Source organism: Melanostigma gelatinosum (assembly GCF_949748355.1).
Source record: "Melanostigma gelatinosum genome assembly, chromosome: 24".
Taxonomy (NCBI): domain Eukaryota; kingdom Metazoa; phylum Chordata; class Actinopteri; order Perciformes; family Zoarcidae; genus Melanostigma; species Melanostigma gelatinosum.
The window spans coordinates 9,069,513-9,087,617 of NC_136657.1; the positions used below are offsets into that span (position 1 = coordinate 9,069,513).

The 18,105-nt window shown below is 45.7% G+C and overlaps 3 protein-coding genes across 5 annotated transcripts; all 3 read left to right on the forward strand.

The window, feature by feature from the left end:
- Nucleotides 1-2,114: 2,114 nt before the first annotated feature.
- mpp4b (MAGUK p55 scaffold protein 4b) lies at nucleotides 2,115-9,159 on the forward strand (the record flags this gene model as incomplete). Its single annotated transcript, XM_079296851.1, has 19 exons — nucleotides 2,115-2,172; nucleotides 2,262-2,383; nucleotides 2,464-2,541; nucleotides 2,629-2,712; nucleotides 2,955-3,086; nucleotides 5,125-5,206; nucleotides 5,455-5,540; nucleotides 5,736-5,810; nucleotides 5,885-6,081; nucleotides 6,158-6,345; nucleotides 6,432-6,473; nucleotides 6,561-6,585; nucleotides 6,878-7,023; nucleotides 7,105-7,278; nucleotides 7,374-7,454; nucleotides 7,585-7,678; nucleotides 7,878-7,986; nucleotides 8,116-8,250; nucleotides 8,540-9,159. The coding sequence occupies 19 exons, from the start codon at nucleotides 2,115-2,117 to the stop codon at nucleotides 8,726-8,728; spliced, it is 2,097 nt and encodes a 698-aa protein (XP_079152977.1). The 3' UTR covers nucleotides 8,729-9,159.
- A 554-nt stretch (nucleotides 9,160-9,713) lies between these two features.
- LOC306796996 (transmembrane protein 237B-like) lies at nucleotides 9,714-13,173 on the forward strand. Of its 3 annotated transcripts, XM_079296124.1 has the most exons (14): nucleotides 9,714-9,868; nucleotides 9,954-9,989; nucleotides 10,755-10,783; nucleotides 10,878-10,891; nucleotides 10,968-11,039; nucleotides 11,182-11,310; nucleotides 11,424-11,517; nucleotides 11,644-11,801; nucleotides 11,878-12,010; nucleotides 12,102-12,293; nucleotides 12,415-12,488; nucleotides 12,576-12,663; nucleotides 12,741-12,862; nucleotides 12,946-13,173. In XM_079296124.1, the coding sequence occupies exons 1-14, from the start codon at nucleotides 9,848-9,850 to the stop codon at nucleotides 13,008-13,010; spliced, it is 1,227 nt and encodes a 408-aa protein (XP_079152250.1). In that variant the 5' UTR covers nucleotides 9,714-9,847; the 3' UTR covers nucleotides 13,011-13,173. The 3 variants fall into 3 exon arrangements, 2 of the variants coding, with proteins under 2 accessions (XP_079152250.1, XP_079152249.1); XR_013773086.1 differs by lacking the exon at nucleotides 12,576-12,663; XM_079296123.1 differs by having other exon boundaries at nucleotides 12,415-12,663.
- A 290-nt stretch (nucleotides 13,174-13,463) lies between these two features.
- cyp20a1 (cytochrome P450, family 20, subfamily A, polypeptide 1) lies at nucleotides 13,464-17,661 on the forward strand. Its single transcript, XM_079296116.1, has 13 exons — nucleotides 13,464-13,636; nucleotides 13,965-14,014; nucleotides 14,199-14,365; nucleotides 14,454-14,599; nucleotides 14,685-14,852; nucleotides 15,108-15,186; nucleotides 15,638-15,750; nucleotides 15,849-15,903; nucleotides 16,035-16,155; nucleotides 16,257-16,368; nucleotides 16,495-16,559; nucleotides 16,651-16,740; nucleotides 16,966-17,661. The coding sequence occupies exons 1-13, from the start codon at nucleotides 13,565-13,567 to the stop codon at nucleotides 17,114-17,116; spliced, it is 1,389 nt and encodes a 462-aa protein (XP_079152242.1). The 5' UTR covers nucleotides 13,464-13,564; the 3' UTR covers nucleotides 17,117-17,661.
- Nucleotides 17,662-18,105: the final 444 nt, after the last annotated feature.

Below are 18,105 nucleotides of genomic sequence, written 5' to 3' on the forward strand. Positions count from 1 at the left end.
TAAAATAGTTGTCAAACTGGTTACCTTTAATTGGAAATGTTGGGTAAAGGTCAGGCGCAGTAATGATACAAACGATTATCATAGGAGCTGTTGTGAAATGCTGTGAAAGTCACCAGATGTTATCTGAGTGTATGGGCTTTAAAAGTGATGACGCTCTCCAGCCCCTCTTGTTACTGCTGACCGTATGTGCCTGACACTCCAGGTATCACATTACGTTATCAACCAGAGGCTTTAGGTTTCCTGCTGTTCTTTGACTTCCTGTTCAGTGTGTTGTGTTAACGCTGACTTGACCGTCTCACTAACCTTTCAGGTTGCTGCTGCCGCTTAAAACTAAAGGAAAAAGTATGATTTTCATCCAAAACTGACTTGCAAACCAAACACAGAACAGTAACTGTATTGTAACGGCTGTTCCTGAACTGATTCGCGTATATGAAGTGGTATTTTAATTCCAAACTGAAGATAATATTCATAAGCTCATGTTGGGTTCATGTCCTCAACACGTTTACTCTGAAAACACGTTGCATTGTGTGCTAACATGACTGTTTATTTGGTGTTTATTGGTTCACATTTTGTGTTTCAGCTGGCTGACATGAGTCCCACCTGTGTGTCTTTAACATGATGTCACATGTAGTGTACCTTTAAATGATTACAGGCGGCAATAAAGTCCTTTGATGGACGTTGCTAACGAATCTGCTCCGACAGTTTGATTGTGAACTGAATATATTTGTGTTTTTGGAGTATCGTCTTACGTTTCACAGATTAAACCATCAAAAACTGAAAGTTTGACTCGCCACACAAAGAGCCACAGCAGCTGGAACCAGACCAGGTTTTAACGCGACAGTAAGAGTTTTTCACTTTTAGTTGTAACTGTTTGGTTTGCAGGTCATGAGGAGCTCTGGTTTTTAAATCCTCTCAGCGTTGCTCTTTTTTTGAGAATGCATTATTTTCATCAGGTGCAAAGAGATAATCTGAGTGTTTTGGGTACAATAGGGCATCTTTGGACTTTTCAGATGGTGGGAGGGAATATTTATTTCTTTGGGAATAAGCTTTATTAACTCCAGCTGTTAAGGCCGCATATCCTTTAATTACTGGCCAGAGTCTTAATACAACCTTTACATTTCACATCTCCCTAACTTTGTCCCTTTCCAAGAACTTAAAGCGTTCCTCTAAACTGTGAATAGTCTTCATCACCGTCTTTGTCCGAGCCGCCTCCTCTCCACACAGCTCCTCCTGCGTGCCGCTCAAAGCTAAGAAGATTTGGCAGCAACCAGCCAGCCGGAGAGGGAGGAACCGGCTTCCGGTGGCCAGAGGCGGGCGGCTCACTTGCCTGGGATTAAGTGGGATCGGGAGAGATTACAGCCCTCTCTCTCAGCTCCTCTCTTCCCTGCAGCTCGATGAAAGTGCAGTGCTCCGGCTAGTCTCCGGGAATTATTGTCCCACCATATATACATTTTCCTGCAAGTGTTGGTGCTAAAACCTGCAGGAGCTGGAGGATAAGAGCTGGTGGCATCCTTCAGGACTCAGACATAACGGTAAGATGCTGTCATTGAAGGGCTTGAAGGAAGGCCACAGGGATCATCCTCTCCTACTTTAACTGGTAACCTCTTGAGGAGCTCCTCCTGTTTGAGTTCTTATTTTAGCAGTTTTGGCCTAAACGCATCACGTGTCTTTCCAATGTGGTTGTAATGGTTTATCTAATTAAGGATATGAAGGTTTTATTAAGAGTTTATCATCCTGTTTTCTCAGTCAGTGTCCTTGTTGTTGATCTAATGTTGTTTGGAATTACTTTGCAGCTGAGTTTTTGTTTTTTTTTACAGAAAGAACAGATTGTGCTTGATACTGGTCCTTGCTGTCCTCCGATGGTTCACCAGCCGGAGATTGGGGTCGGCACATCTCTGTGTTGACATCACAGTTGCTCTTACGAGCAGCCGTAAAGTGTGCCATTAACCCCTGACCCCCAGTCAGGCTAACTCCCTACCTGATCCGACTGTCTCTCTGCATGTCGGTTGGTTTTCATACAAATAATTTACACATATAAAACATCCTGAATTATTAGTTCATCTTACAGCCCGTGTTCCGGTCCTTGTGAGCAGCTGGTTGGGGGTCCGGTGACCATGAGGCAGGCGGTGGAGGCTCAGGTGTTGAACCCCCACTGTAAACTAGGAGAACGCGGTCAGTAAGGCGACTTCACCGGTTTACTACGTTAAGAGGCCTCTTCAGCTTTCTGCTCACACTCTGAATGATCCACCGGTGTGTCGCAGGCCTCCGTCAGATCCTGACTGATGTGATCCAGGAGGTGAGGCGCTCGGTGAACCAGGACATCGACGGAGCAGAGGTCCTCCACAGTCTGCTGAACGCCTCCTGGCTGCAGTCGCTGCTCAAGGTCTGAAAACACACTTAGTACCAACAGTTAGTATTCTTAGATTCTGCTTTTGTAGTTAAAGTTCGAAACATTCTTTTCAGGTTTATGAGCGTCTTCAAAGGTCCCTGAGAGATTCTCCCGCACCAGCTCTGGACTACGCTTCAGGACTTTCCCTTCAGGTCACATTTCAGATTGTGTTTTATCAATAATTTGTTGCTCGTACTCTTTTTTTTGAAACGGTGGATATGTGGTTCGTTGTTGTGTAGCTGCTGATCGACATCAGAGCGCTACCGGGCTGCTCTGAAGACGCCAAAGAGCTCTACGGCCTCCTGAGACAGCCGCACCTGCAGGTAACACCTATTCATGTCATGTACGGGCAAGCTGAGAAAACCAGCTTTCAAACAGCATCTCATTTATGTCGATGAATTATTCATTTTTCAGTCACATTTACATCTAAATACACTGTATTTAAGTGTAGTTCCCTTCATTTTTCGTCTGTCTTTCTGTGTAGAAATGGTAAAACAATATCTTTTATAACCGTGATTTGTTATTATCCACCAGCGCAGCAGATTTAGATCTTCATGTTTTGCAGGCTCTCCTCTCAGCTCATGACACGGTGGCCCAGAAGGACTATGAGCCGGTTCTGCCACCGATGCCGGACGACCTGCCGGGCGACGAGGAGGCCACCAGGACCGTCTGCCTGGTCAAGAACAAACAGCCGCTGGTGATCTTCGAGGCTTCTTTTTATATGTAGACTGCATCCAACAGAGACCAGATGTTTGAATTTTATAATCTGTCATTTTGGGAATTGTCTGTTGATGCTACAGATCTCCGATCAGCAGGAAACACTGAAAAAGAGATTTTTGAGAAAGACTAAATAGTTTGGAAGCAACGGTCTCTCATTTATAAAGAAAGTACTTATATGTGAGTCCTCTGTATGTTATGTGGGTCTTTGTGCAGCTCTTGTAAGAGAAAGTATTGATGTTATTGTGAGAAGGAAAAGAGATCAATGGAGCGTCAGTCCTAGTGGGAGTTCTCAGCCTCGACTTGACCGTTTCCCTCTGCCTTTGAGTGACTCTGTTGTCTCACAGCTCTGCGACCACCAGAGGCTCGGCCTGCTCAGTTCATCCTCCCCTGGTGCGAAAATCTCCAGAGGGGGGCTCCGCACTCACTGGGACACCCTGAGGAGCCTGACCCACAGGAGGCTCCACCGAGGCCAGAGTCCTGCTGCAGGGAGCCTGGATTCCTTGTGGTGTAGCGTTCGCCGGGGCAGCTACCCGCCAAGCGAGCCGCTGTGTCACGCAGCAGCAGCGCGGCCGTGCCCTCCACCTCGCTATGAGCCGAGGAGTAACTGTCAGACGTGCTGTCGCGAGCCGATGAGCCGGCGCAGAGTTTGTTACTCCGACCTGCTCTGGGATCAAAGCCTGAACCGCTCTGCGCCGGCGGTCTACAGCTCGGTTCTGATCGGTAAGAAAAGTCCCGTCATCCGTCTTCCTCCATCGGTCATCTCAGCTACCCGTGGGTTTCCATGGATTAATAATGTCTGTTGTTTTCATTGGAGACGACATCGTCGAAGAGCTGGACAGTGGAGATGAAGCAGGAGAGTCCAGCAACGCCCCATCCCCGCGTCCCACAGCCCGGCGGTGGACTATGTCTCCCCCGTGTCTCACCGTACCCTACTACTCCAACGACTACCTCCAGCCAGGCCTTCCCCCCAGGCGTCGAAGCCAAAGCCCTCGCATCCACACCGCTCCCCCGAGCCCCATGCGCCCTCGCCACGTGGTGGATTTGCCCCCGGTGCCCCCCGTGGAGCTCGCCAAGCAGGAGAGTCTGGACGAGCTGAGGACGACGGTGCAGCTGGCCGCCTGTTCCATGGAGAGCAGCACCAAAGACATCAAGCTCCTCGGGGAGAAGATGGCGGCCGCGACCGAGCGCATGTCGGAGACGGTCCAGGACAACTCCCAGGCCTTGGCCCTCCTTTCTCAGGTGGTGGACCGGCTGCAGACGCTCCTCGTCGCCTCCAAGACTGAGATCAACTCCCCGAAACCTGCTGAGCATGACGGCACACCCAAGAAAACTCCAAAGCGTCCATCCTTGAGGCACCAGGCTGGATGTTCCTTCCCCTCACTTCAATCCTCCTCCTCCAGCTCCCTCAGTAGCACCCTGGATGCTACCTCCACCTCTCAGGGGACCAGCTGTCTGTCCGTGTCCTGCCGTGGCTCACCCCAAGCTACCCCGAAAACCAAGAACGCCCCGTCGCCGCATCGGAAGCGTGCCGAGCTTCAAGCGTCCAAGCGCCTTCTGACCAACGGCCTGCTGGATGAGCCCAAGGAGACCTCCCACACTGCGAAAGGAGGTCGCTCAAACCAGCGGAAGAAGAGGAGGAAGAAGGCGACATGAGAGATGCCGAAGAGTGTCCAAAGAGTGGACTTCTTGGGTCCTTTCAAGCCGCCTCCGCAGAGTGGCTGACCTGCAAACGCACACGTGGTAGCTGACATTTATTACGTACTTTTTGTTGCATTTATCAACGTTTTCTTCCGTCGTGTCGTGGACCATTTCATCCCGGAGCCCTCATTTCAGGATCCTCATCAGCATTCGCTTGTGTCATTGTTACTTTGTCATGAATTGAACCTTCCATTCTCCTCTTTCAGTCCTTACATCCTGCCATGACTCCATCAGTTTTACTTCTCTTCACCTGTGTGTCCTCATCTCCACTTTACAGCAGCTTTATTCATCCTCTGATTTCATCTTTTCTGTTCCAGGGAGCGACGATAAAGAGAAACGAGATCACGGGGGAGATCTTTATCGCTCGCGTGATTCACGGAGGGCTGGCTGATCGTAGCGGTGAGTCTTTTGTCTCGAGGATACTGTACATCCCAGCTTTGTATAGTTTACCAGAAGTTGAAAGTATTTTTTTATGGTATATTTGTGATATGCCAAAGTAGAAACTGAGAGTATTACCCTTTAAAAAGTTTGAGTTTAGCTCAATCAAGGATTAAGTTAATATACACAATAAAAGAGTCTGTTTAAAGTTAACTAATGTGAAGTTTAATTCCATTTGTATTCGTGTGTGTGTGTGTGTGTGTGTGTAGGTCTGCTCCATGCCGGGGACAGGATCATAGAGGTGAATGGTTTCCCTGTGGATGGGTTGCAACCTGAGCAGGTCATCCAGGTTGTGGTACGTCATTTTTCGTGGCTATTAAAATAATTAAAGAAGGAAAAAGAGCCATTTAAAAGTCATCACAGTAAAATGTTTTCCTCTCAGGGCATCGGAGCATCTTTTTTCACGGGATGCATGAGCGTTAAATCAAAGTCTATGATGAGCCATTAATATCAGCTAATGACTCCTTCTTGTTTCTTTGCAACCAATCAGCAAGCGAGGTCTCAGGGCACCATCATGTTTAAGGTCATTCCCATCACAGAAAGGCCGGTCCACAACCAGACGATGGTAAATCCTCCCCGACACACACACATTAACACACCTCCGCCTGCTTCGTGTTAACCGAAGGTCTCTGGTGTTAGCTCTACGTGAGGACCATGGTCGACTACAGCCCCCAGCAGGACACGGCCATCCCCTGCGCCGACGCCGGTATGAGCTTCAGGAAAGGTGACGTCCTGGAGATCGTGGACCAGACGGACGCCCTCTGGTGGCAGGCCAAGAAACTGCCCAGCAACACGGCCTGCGCCGGCCTCGTCCCGTCCTCCAACCTGCTGAAACGGTCGGGAGGGTTCGCTGCTTCTCTTATTCAGCGGGATGCAACTTGGTGTCATTTAAACTGTGATCTGTTGTAACAGGAAGCAGAGGGAGGTATGGTGGTCTCAGCCTTATCATCCACATGCCTGCACACAGACCTGTAAGTTCACCGACATTTTCTTTAACTCAAAAGCAGTTTCAGAATCGCAGCCTCTCCACAGCCTGGTTTCACATTTGGGTTTTGTTGTGTTTCACCCCACTCGTACTGAAGTGAGCACTGTAGAGGAAGGTAAGGAGATTACACCTCATTTAGCTCTGAAACTACATGATTTATATGTTGTGTTGCAGATATAATTCTCCTTTTTTCACCCACAGAGGAAGACATGATGACCTTTGATGAGAAATGTGTCGAAGCAGGTAAAGCTCCGTATGATCTGTCGCACACAGACTTGCTGCGTGTCTTTGCTGCTTTGTGATGAACTTGTGTTGTTTCACTTCCGTCAGACGAGGAGGCGTTTGAATCTGGTAGGTAAGTCTTTGTTGACTTGGTGTGGTTTGTGTTCTGCGTCGCTCCGTCTCCCGGCCTTCATCTGAAACATCTGTCATTGTTTCTTTTCCAAACTCTCCGGCTGTCTGACGGGCGAATGTCAGAGGAGCTCAGAGAAGGTGAGAACACCTCAGACGTTTGTAGTTTCATCTGCCTGAGAAGAGTCAACTCGCTAACATGCACGAGTGCTTTCAAACCTGGTCCATTGCATTATGGGAGTTGCAGGATAGACACTGGCTCTGCTGTTAATTCCTCCTTTTATTGTAATGAAAAGACGGTTCAGAGGCTGCTGCAGGTTTTCCTGTAATCAAGAATATTTTCTAGTATCTTATTCATCCATCTGCTCTCACATGTTCCGCTCTGCTTCTCTTCAACCAGAGGAGGACGACTTCTGCAGCAACGCTGAAGGGATCTACTTGGGTAAGTCTCTGCAGAGTTTGCACAATTACTGCACACATTATGGGTAATTTGTCAAACATTAACTTGTGAGTGTTCTGTCAGCGGGCTTCAGGCGCAGCGCCCGTCTGTGTCGGCGGCAGTCTCGCAGCACCACCCAGCCGTCCTGCCACACCCGCTGCCCCAGCAGCTGCTCCAACACCCTCAGCAGCCCCTACGAGGACGTGGCGCGCCACCAGCGCCACCCGCAGGACTCACACCGCCTCATCGCCCTCTTAGGTACAGTTGTTACGGTCTCCAACCAGTCTGACAGTTTAACATGTCTTTCTTACCGAACGTGTTTATACATAAAAAACTTTAATTTATCATCTCAGGCCCGTCCGGTGTGGGTGTGAATGAACTTCGGAGGCGCTTGATTGAAATGAACCCCAACATCTTTCAGGGAGCCGTGCCGCGTACGTACAAATCATTTTCATCCTCCAAATTTACAATCGACTAAGTGATGTGAATCGGGTTGCGTGATTATCTTTTGTTGGCGTTTAAGTGATTGTCCGTCTCAAGCAGCCACATATTTTCCTTCACCAGACACTTCAAGAGCGCCCAAAGGATACGAGGAGTCTGGCAGAGAATATCAGTTCACCAGCAGAGCAACCTTTGACAACATGGTGTACAACAACAGGTACCGCTGCCTCTGCTGTGAAGCCATGAATCATGAATAGAGATGCTGACACACTGAACACAACGTGTTCATGCTCTGTTATAATATAACAACGTATTTATGAGCTGTTTTATTCTTATTCATTCATGAACAATGAATGTTTCAGCATCAAGTACTCGTAAGTCCTTTGTGTTTGGGTAAAACTAATGATGTGCTGTAGGTTTCTGGAGTACGGAGAGTACAAAGGGAATTTGTACGGCACCAGCATCGAGTCTGCGAGGCAAGTTTTAAACAGCGGGAAGATCTGCATCATGGACATCGATCCAAATGTAAGAGCAGCAGAGACATCGTCGTCCTCTTCAAAACACCACCAACTAGTAGTCATTGTGCTTCTAATCGCTTTCATAACATGCTGCACACAAAAGCTCTAATCTTAAATGTTTCATCGCTTCATTTAGGCCATTCAGGCAGTGCGGACCCACGAGCTGAGGGCTTACATCGTCTATGTGAAGCCGCCGTCACAGGAGCGCCTCAAGGAGACGAGACATGACTCGTACATCACCACCAGCTACTACGTCAACCGACCTTTCAAAGTAAACTCCCCCAGGAGTTTCACAGCGTCAATCAAACTTTATTGCATTTAAAAAACAGATAGAACAGAATAGAAAAGTACTTTATTCATCCCCAAGGGGAAATTTGTCAAAATAATAATTTGCCAAAATAATTTGTCAGATAATAGATAACAAGTGTGTTTCAAATCAATATAAAACAGATCAGATGAAAGGAAAAATGAATGGGATGAAGAAATTATAACATAACATAAAAAAGGGATTCGGTCACTGATTAGAAATTGTCCCTTTTGACTTTTGTTCCCTCCAACAGGAGGAAGACTTTCAGGAGATGGAAGAAGCCGCCCGGAAGATGGAGTCTCACTTCTCGCAGTTCTTTGACCACGTGATCGTCAACGATGAGCTGCAGGACTCCTGCGTCCAGCTGCTGACCGCGATGAGGAAGGCGCAGGACGAGCCGCAGTGGGTCCCTGCCAGCTGGATACGACCCACGACCACGTGAGAGAGGACGAAGGTGGCGGCGAAGAGGACGAGAGAAATGTCACCCCATATTATCATGGCAGCAATTATTGTCATTTTCATTTGACAGATTTCTCACTGAAGTCTTAACATGTAAATCGATGTTCATGTTTTAGGGGGGTAGGGCATGAAAGAAATCTAAATATGTTGATCTTGTTGTGACTTCACCTGATTACGAGATAAATATGGAGCTGGAGCTCAAAGAAATACCTGGAATTGTTTAAGTTTACTATGTATTGTTTTTATTATTATAAGCAGATCATTCTTGCCCTGCTCCCTTCTCTTTTACACAGGCCTGCAATAAAGAACATGTTTTTCCAATTGATGTTTACATGCTAGAAAGCAGTGGTTTCTTGTTATAAGTTTTGTTTTTCATGCTGAATTTGTGTGGTTTGCTGTAGCCTAAAATATTTAATTGCATGCCAAAAAAAAAAGATTTACTAACTATTAACAAAAATTACACTTTGTGTCCTTATTACATGAAAGAAAATGTGATGATATGCAAAAGTGCAAGCAAAGCGTTGATTTAATATTTGTACCTGTTTGTTACATTAATAAACCACTTCTGATAGTTATTTATTCAATAATTTACTAAGTTTATTCATGTTTGGTTTCTTTGTATGTGAGCTTTTATTTTGAAGATACAGGAAGTATTGTGTCCTACGCTTAAATGCATCCGCGTAAAACCTCTGCTCGCAGAGCGTAAACAAAGTATTTAATTAATCTACACTTTGTCTTCTTATTTCCTTATAACATTTTATAAAATGCAAAATTGCAATCAAAGGATTGATAATTTTATATTTGTGCCTGATTGTTACATTAATAAACCTCTTCTGATAGTTAATTATTCACGAAGTTTAATTATCTGTTTGGTTGCTTTGAATGGGAGCTTTTATTTTGAAGATACAGGAAGTCTTGTGTCCTTCGCTTAAATGCACCCGGGTAAAACCTTTCCGGTCGCAGAGCATAAACAAACCAAATGATTATAATAACTGAGTTTACTCGTTTTTAACGGCTGTAGTCGTTTAAATGTACTCTTCAACTAAAGATTATTTCACTGGATGAATATTTAAAGGCGCTTTTGTTGGAGAAATTGAATAGTATGGATACGGGAGGCTCAACGGTAACGTTAACTTATTATGTTCATCTATAACGGTAACTTTGATTTTACATTAATATTAACATTAATTCATGTTTTTCCTTCATAGAAAATGCGACCCAGGGAGCTCCCGCGGCTTCCACAGGTAGCTAATTTAACTCCAGGTGTTAGTAGCCTTACAGTGTATGATGTTCAATGTTATAATAATGGTAGTTTTACTTCATAAAAGTTGGAATAAACTGAAGAATACAGTTTTCCCGTTGATTAAACTACTAATTTCATCACGAATTTAATTTCAGATTCACTTGTCTCTGTTTTACAGTCAGACAAAACAAGCTATTTCACTATTTTTATATTAAAAAACTTAATTGAGAAAGGTGGCAACAGATAATTTGATCATCAAACAAATGTTTAGGGCTAGACCTCTGATATCTCATTAAAATCACGTCCCAACTAAAGTAATCAAAACCTGTTAAAAGGGTCCTTAGAGGAGTTGTGTGAGTGCATGTAGGGAGAATAAAGCAGAGAGAACACTTGGTGTTTATAAGGAGGATGAACCCAGACACCACAGACAGACGTCTTTATTCCAGCCACACAAGAGATAGAAAAGGTTTGCGTCGTGTGGACCTCTGCCCTGAGTAAGCCTCCGTCCTGGCGGATGAATGATCACAGATTTAGCTGAGGATTTAACGGGATGTTACGTGGAGCTGCTCGCCACTCTTTACTTGATCCTTGGGTGGAATGGCCAGAAAGACAACGGTAAGGTCTTGTTTCATCTGACTGGACGCTGAGCAGCTCACACTTGAATTATTGTTATATACTGCTTGGAGGTACTGACAAAAATATAAATAAATTCATGCACTTTGTGAATAAGTCTAAGTCCTATCATGCTTCTCTTTTTGTCTCTTAGCGAGGACGAGCGCTTCCCGCGATGCCGAGGTCGGTCAAAGTGTTTTTCTGCTGTGATATAACGTCTTAATCTACAGAATTTACAAACAGTCTTTCTTTTTCTCTCTTGTGTGGAAACATGAAGTCAAGACACAGCTGGTGAGACGAATACATCTCGTGTTTTTACTGAAGCTCTTGATTCAATTTAACTTTATTTATTCATCACCTTGTACAGGAGAAGTACCAGCAATAAAACAAAAGAAGAAGAGGGTGAGGAAGGAGACGGATGGAGTCGATGATTTGAGCGGTACGTAACGCATAAATGCATCAGTGCAGCATCTTAAGTGGTTGTGTTTGTCCCACACAAAGCTTAAACGCATCACGTTAAGAACATGTACTGCTGCAAGGGACTCATTTCAGTTGTGTTCCTTCTGCTGTTTCCTGTTTAGATCATGGGATGAAGATGGGAGGCCTGGGCAGCCAGAGGGCATCGGAGATTGGAGAGAAACTTACCGTTGAACCCACAACGGACGCACCGCCTCAGAGGAGGAGGAAGAAAAAGAAAGCAGCCACTATTGGTAAAGAAAAAACAGCCATTATGGCCGATCTGTGCTTTGGTAACTGGTGTTTAACTACGACCAGCCCAGAGGTTCAACGTGACGTTCACAGATGTGTGAATTCACGGTTTCAGATCTGGACGATGACCAGGCCGACCTGGTGAACGGAGATACAGCGGAGCAGACCACTGATGGAGACGAAGTGGTCAAAAAACCCAAAAAGAGAAGGTAAGAAAAAAACAATTAGTGGAGTTATCTCATGATATGTTGTATAAAACCTCAGAAGAAGTTATACTGGCATATGTACTGCAAATGGTGCATGTTTCTCTTCAACCTTTATTCTTGTACTTTCAGGAAGTCAAAAGTTGTTGAATCGCAGCTTCCCAATGAGTTGGACGTAGAAGAGGACGACATCATCACCGACACCCCTCCTCCGATCCCCCAGCATTCCCTGTTCTCGGCCCCGCCGGGTCAGAGCCAGCCGGTGGGGAAAGTCTTTGTCGAGAGGAACAGTGAGTGACGACGGAAGAAGATGTGGTCGAGCCCGTTGAAAAGATAAAGCGGTAACTCTTGTGTGTTCCCGTGCAGAGCGTTTCCAGGCTGCTGAGCGCTCAGACTGGAGGAAGACCAGCGACCAGATGGAGAACATGACAGACTTCCAGCACATTCAGCCGCTCTGGACCACCAGAGACGTGTCTCTCAGAGTGCACGCAGGCTTCAGGTGAAGGAGCGGTGTCTCGTTCAGTGCCAGGTATGTCTGATCGTTTGGTCCCCCCTCCCTAAATGTCTGCTCTCCTTTGTATGCGGTGCAGGGTGTTCGGTCTGTACTGCCACGGCTTCCTGGCGGGCTACGCCTTGTGGAACATCGTGGTGGTGTACATGTTAGCCGGGCAGCACCTGACCGCTCTGTCCAACCTGCTGGAGCACTACCACAGCCTGGCTTACCCCGCCCAGTCCCTGCTCTACATGCTGCTCGCCATCAGCACGGTGGCCGCCTTCGACAGGTAAAGCTCCCCGAGCCAGGCGATTGGTTAACCACGATCAAAAATATACAACAAGCATTTAAAGAACTTCCACTTCTGTATGAACAGAAGCTGAAAAATATGAACCTTTGTATGTCTTCAGAGTGAACCTGGCCAAAAGCTCCGCGGCTCTCCATGCGTTCATCACACTGAACCCCGTCGCTCTCGCCTCGTTCTGTGAGTGCACACTATTTATTACCACCACAGTACACTTAAACGAGGTGTTCGGTGTCACTTCACACGCTTTGTTTATCTTCCGTTCAGTGTATTTGTCAGCGTTGGTCCTCTCGCTGAGCCAGCAGATGACCAGCGATCGAATCAACCTGTATCCAGCCCTCAACACTACATTGTGGTGAGCTCGCTGGACTCATTTGATGTTTCTATCTTACTTTGAATGTGATACACGACACTCTCCTTTTTCTCCTCCAGGCCACCGGGGTTGGAGCACCAGATTCTGCACCCATGGGTGACCGTCAACCTGGTGGTGGCTCTGCTGGTGGGGCTGGCCTGGGTCTTCATCGCCACCCGACCAGAAACAGACTACACTCACGGTGAGGGAGAAGAGTCCAAATCCACCTTGAAACATTTTTTAAAGCAAGAAACATGATTTCATTACCTTGTCCTTCCTCTTCAGAGTATCTGGAAACCATGAAGATTGAACCTCAAAATCCAGAGGACCAATCAGAGATGACCGCCTGAGGAAAATCTCTACATCTGCTCTGACACATACTGTACAGCTTTGATGTCATTTTGCACATATTTTTGCACTGTATTTTAGGCAGTGAACTCTGAATGTATTGTGGATTACTTTTGTATTTTTGAAATGTGAATGTGCTCGTCTCTTTATAAATATTCATCCAACAAATCCAACAACACCTCTTTATTACATACTAAAGGAATGATGTGCTTATGCACAATTTTAATTTATGAGGTGAATGTGTTCTTATCATACTTATTAGTATATTTATATCTCCTATGTATTACTCCCTTACATATTAATTAGATACAATAATTATATGCATAATTGTAGATACGTTTGTGTTGTTTTAATATCATTGATTTATGTTTACTAACTTGGATCGATTCCTTCTGAGTTCAACTAGTTTGGTCTGCCTGCGATCCAGACCTTAGTAGTCGATCACAGAGTGGCAATCCTGCTCGCAGCGTTTCTGTTGACGTGGTAAAGGAGTCTTGCTCTACAGATATTCATGAGCAGAAGTTTGCAAAGTCGTGCCAAATAAAAGCGAGAAGTCATGCTGGACTTTGCCATCTTTGCCGTGACGTTTGTCATCATATTGGTGGGCGCTGTGTTGTACTTGTACCCGGTAAGTCTGCAGAAATTAGCGCTAAATTAGCATCACGAAAGACTTCATTTGTTAAAACTTTTCTCATCATTTGCATGCCGATTTTACCCCAAAACCTTAAGAATGTGTCAGATGACAATGTTGGGGTCATGCAATGTGTGACCCTTTAAGTGAGGAAGTGTTGAGTTGACGTGTATTTCAATGTGATTCTACTGAGTGGAACACGAACCAACCTATCAGAGAAGACAGGCGATGTGCGTGCATGCCTGTGTAAGAAGTACACTACGTTGTCTTGTCCATAATGTGAAAAATGTAGAAATAAATTCAATCTCGAATCATTTTTTTTCAGTCATCCAGAAGGGCCTCCGGCATCCCAGGTCTCAATCCTACAGATGAGAAGTAAGTTGTCATCTTCACCTCTGACCTAACAATTATATCAAAACAAATGAAATGGTAGGATGACTGTCCTTCAACATGAAGCATGTTTAATGTATGTGATTGATTGAAACCGTTTTCCAGGTGTTTTCCAGATGTGCAGCACATCATTGGCGATTACATAATACTCCAATCATTGCTCTCTCAGGGATGGGAACCTGCAGGACATCGTGAACAGAGGCAGTCTGCACGAGTTCCTCGTCAGTCTGCATCAGCGCTTTGGGTCCGTGGCGTCGTTCTGGTTCGGCGGACGGCCGGTGGTCAGCCTGGGCTCTGTGCACCAGCTACGGCAACACATCAACCCCAACCACACCAGTACGTGCACCAGCGTTTACCATGCTGCCAAGCTGAATGGAGGCATGTCTGTGTCGTAGGCAGAAATAAACACGGTTTCTCTTCTTAGCTGACTCATTTGAGACGATGCTGAAGTCTTTGCTGGGTTACCAGTCGGGAATGGGAGGCGGGGCCACTGAGACGGTCATGAGGAAAAAGGTGTACGAGAACGCCATCAACAACACGCTGAAGAGCAACTTCCCTGTTGTGCTCAAGGTCTGTATCTCTCATGAAAACATTCATCACACTCACTGAAATGAAGCATTCAGACGTATTTCCGAATCCTCCTTCTCATGGGTAGCTGGTGGAGGAGCTGGTGGGAAAGTGGAAGTCAATCCCTGAGTCTCAGCACACCCCGCTGTGCGCCCACCTGCTGGGTCTGGCCATGAAGACCGTCACCCAGCTGGCTCTGGGCGAGAGCTTCGGAGACGACTCTACGGTCCTTTCCTTCCGCAAGAACCACGACGCGGTGAGAGAACACCCCTACCTTCAGGACCAGACCCACAGTGACAGTGGAGTGTACTTCTTACACAAACCTCAATTAGTTTTGTGCATTCTGGTCGTTTTCGCTCCTCCTGTGGGTGTCAAAATCTTCTACAATCGCTGTCTTCTTACATGTTTGTTGAGTTCAATGGGAATTAGAAATACTCCAGTAATCTGGCCTGCTTACGTTCTGCTGAAACGGGTCACTTGATTTTGTTTTTCTGTTCTTCCAACTCACCAGATCTGGTCAGAAATCGGAAAAGGCTTCTTGGACGGCTCCATGGAGAAGAGCTCCAGCAGAAAAGGACATTATGAGAAGGGTGAGGGAGGTTTGCATCATGAGCTGACGTAATGTAGGTTGAATTGTTGAACTACCTTCTGTCATGTTTTGAGTCTGGTGACTCTGGTTCGGGTCTTGGATCTCCTGCACCTGCTGTGTGTTAACATGTGGGAGCAGCGTTGGGCTTCATTGTGGTTTCAGCTGTGGAGAAACAGACTGCTCGAAACCGAGTCTGAGAGCAGATGAAGACATAACCAACTCTTTCAGTATCATTAACTTGAACACTGTTTCGCTGGACTATTATTGATTTATCTGCCCGGGACAACTGTTACTGGGACTTGGTACTTGCTGGAGTTCATTCTGGAAGCTGCCTGAAGGGCTGGAAAGCGAGACGCATGCTTGAAATGCTCTCTTTTTAACTTGAGTGTCAGTCAGCTGTGTGTTCATGCCAAAAATGTGACAAAGTAACTGATTGACTGTTTCTTGTTCAGCTCTGTCGGAGATGGAGTCCACGCTGCTGTCAGTGGCGAAGGAGAGGAAAGCCCAGAGGAAGCAGACGGCGTTTGTCGACGCTCTGCTTCAGTCCAGCCTCACAGAACGACAGGTGAATACTGACGAAGTCCCCGAGTTCAAACGGCGACTGAAAGGTTGCCACGGTTCCCAAAAACAGCACTAAAATGATTTATTGTCTGTTTGTTTGAGATCATGGAGGACTGTATGGTTTTCACTCTGTCCGGATGTGTCATCGCTGCCAACTGTAAGTGACAACAATCAAACCACCATGTCCATAAATACGTTATGTGTCCTCGAACAAGAAATCAAACCCCAAAATGCTCCTTTTATTCATGAATCCCTGAGGCTTGAATGTTAAATGTTGTGTTTCGGCAGTGTGTATCTGGGCACTTTACTTCCTGTCCACCTCAGAGGAAGTTCAGGACAAACTGTACAAAGAGCTGGAGGAGGTTTTGGGTTCGGACCCAGTTTCTTTGGACAAAATCCCTCAGCTCAGGTGACAACTTTGGACCAGGTGTTACGTCTAACACATGAAATGTAAAACCTCTGCGTCTGTGTTCGATAAGATTCATCTTTTCACATTTCTGCCTTGGAAAGATACTGCCAGCAGGTCCTCAACGAGACGGTGAGGACCGCCAAGCTGACCCCCGTCGCGGCTCGGCTTCAGGGAGTGGAGGGCAAAGTGGATCAACACGTCATCCCCAAAGAGGTATCTGGTTTCCTGCTGTCTGTGGCTCCGTGTCTGGTTATGTCTCCTCTCCAGAGAAGCCTTGAGAAGAGGAACAGGAAGTATGCTGGTGATCAAGAAAGTAATTTTTTCCTTCACATATTTCAGACTTTGGTCATCTACGCTTTGGGAGTGGTCCTGCAGGATCCTGACACCTGGAGCGCCCCATACAGGTCCACTTTGCATACACACTTTTCTATCTTTCAGGTTTAAAATATTGATTTGTCCCATTTCTGATAAGCGGATTCCTGTGACGTCCCTCAGGTTTGATCCGGATCGATTTGAGGAGGAGTCAGTCGGGAGGAGCTTCTGTCTGCTCGGGTTCTCAGGGAATCAAACCTGCCCAGAGCTCAGGTGAAGACATGAAAACATCTGTATTCCTCTGAGCGTAGACTGAGCTAATGATGAGAGCATTGACAGTGAAAACAAGTGATACCGAAGCTGTAAAAAGAAGCTAATTTGACTTTGAACGTTCTGTTTTGGGGGCTAGAGTCGGATCAGGATTGTCTCTCCGTGTTTGGATGTCCTGCATACTTCAATGATATGTTAACAATCGATGATATTTGGTCTCTCTGACAGGTTCGCTTACACGGTCGCGACTGTGCTGCTCAGCACGTTGGTGCGCCAGCTGAAGCTTCACCCGTTGAAGGGACAGGTCGTGGAGGTCCGATCTGAGCTGGTGTCCACACCGAAGGACGAAACCTGGATCACCGTCAGCAGAAGAAGCTAATCTTTAAAAAAAAACCTCTGCAGGAAGAAGAGCTGACGAGTATCTAGAGAACAATTTATCTTAATTGAAGGAACTACCAGCAAAGTATTTCTTGACTGCCAGAGAATTCATCTCTCTCAATAACTCCTGTCTTTTTTAACACTATGGTAGATGACACTTTCTGGAATTACACTCTTAATTTGCTTTATTCTTAGATACTTTTCCCTAACTTGGTAGATTGTTTTTTTTATGTACACAGCACTGCAGTTGTCTTTTTGGTGTGTTTTACGTACAATAATCTGAGGCCTTCAGCACGTTGTCTGTTCACAGGTCAGATTTGCACTTGTTAAAATCTGTTCACGTCGGGGAAACGTTGTGGTTTCATACTCTACGACGTAGAGAAAAACAACTTGTGCTGCCAAATGTTTTTCTATAATTCCTGATGCATACCTTGAGTCAAAATCCCCAATAACAGGGGCTCGTTTGTCCATTTATATGGTCCATGTGGCGTTTAGACATTTCATTCCTTTTTACACACTGTCACTGCTTACATATTATTAAATATGTTTGAGGATTTGTTGAGTTTTTGTGTCATACTTTTCATTTTATTTGCCCAAACCAGCAAGTTTCCGACATCAAATACAGAATTTTTAATTTGTATCAGCGGGGAATAGGAGCGCCACTCCTCATAAATCCGGTTTCGGCCTGCAGATGGACATTTTTAATTTACTTAATTATTTCAGACGCCCTTTTATCAGCTAGTACGTGTGCTTTTGAAGGGCTCTTGGGCAAGACTGTTTCCTCACATGAGCCACGCCTACTGCTCTGTAACCGAGTCTGTGGAGCGGGAGTAATAAAAGAAGGGAGATAAACTGTTTAATTCCCTGAGAAAGTACAATGAAAACTGATACAAAATGTGACTGCATTTAATCTTTTTTGCAAAGCACATATTCACAAAAAGCAAGAGTCCACTATAAAGCATTTCAGTTTTAAACATTAATTTCTCCACT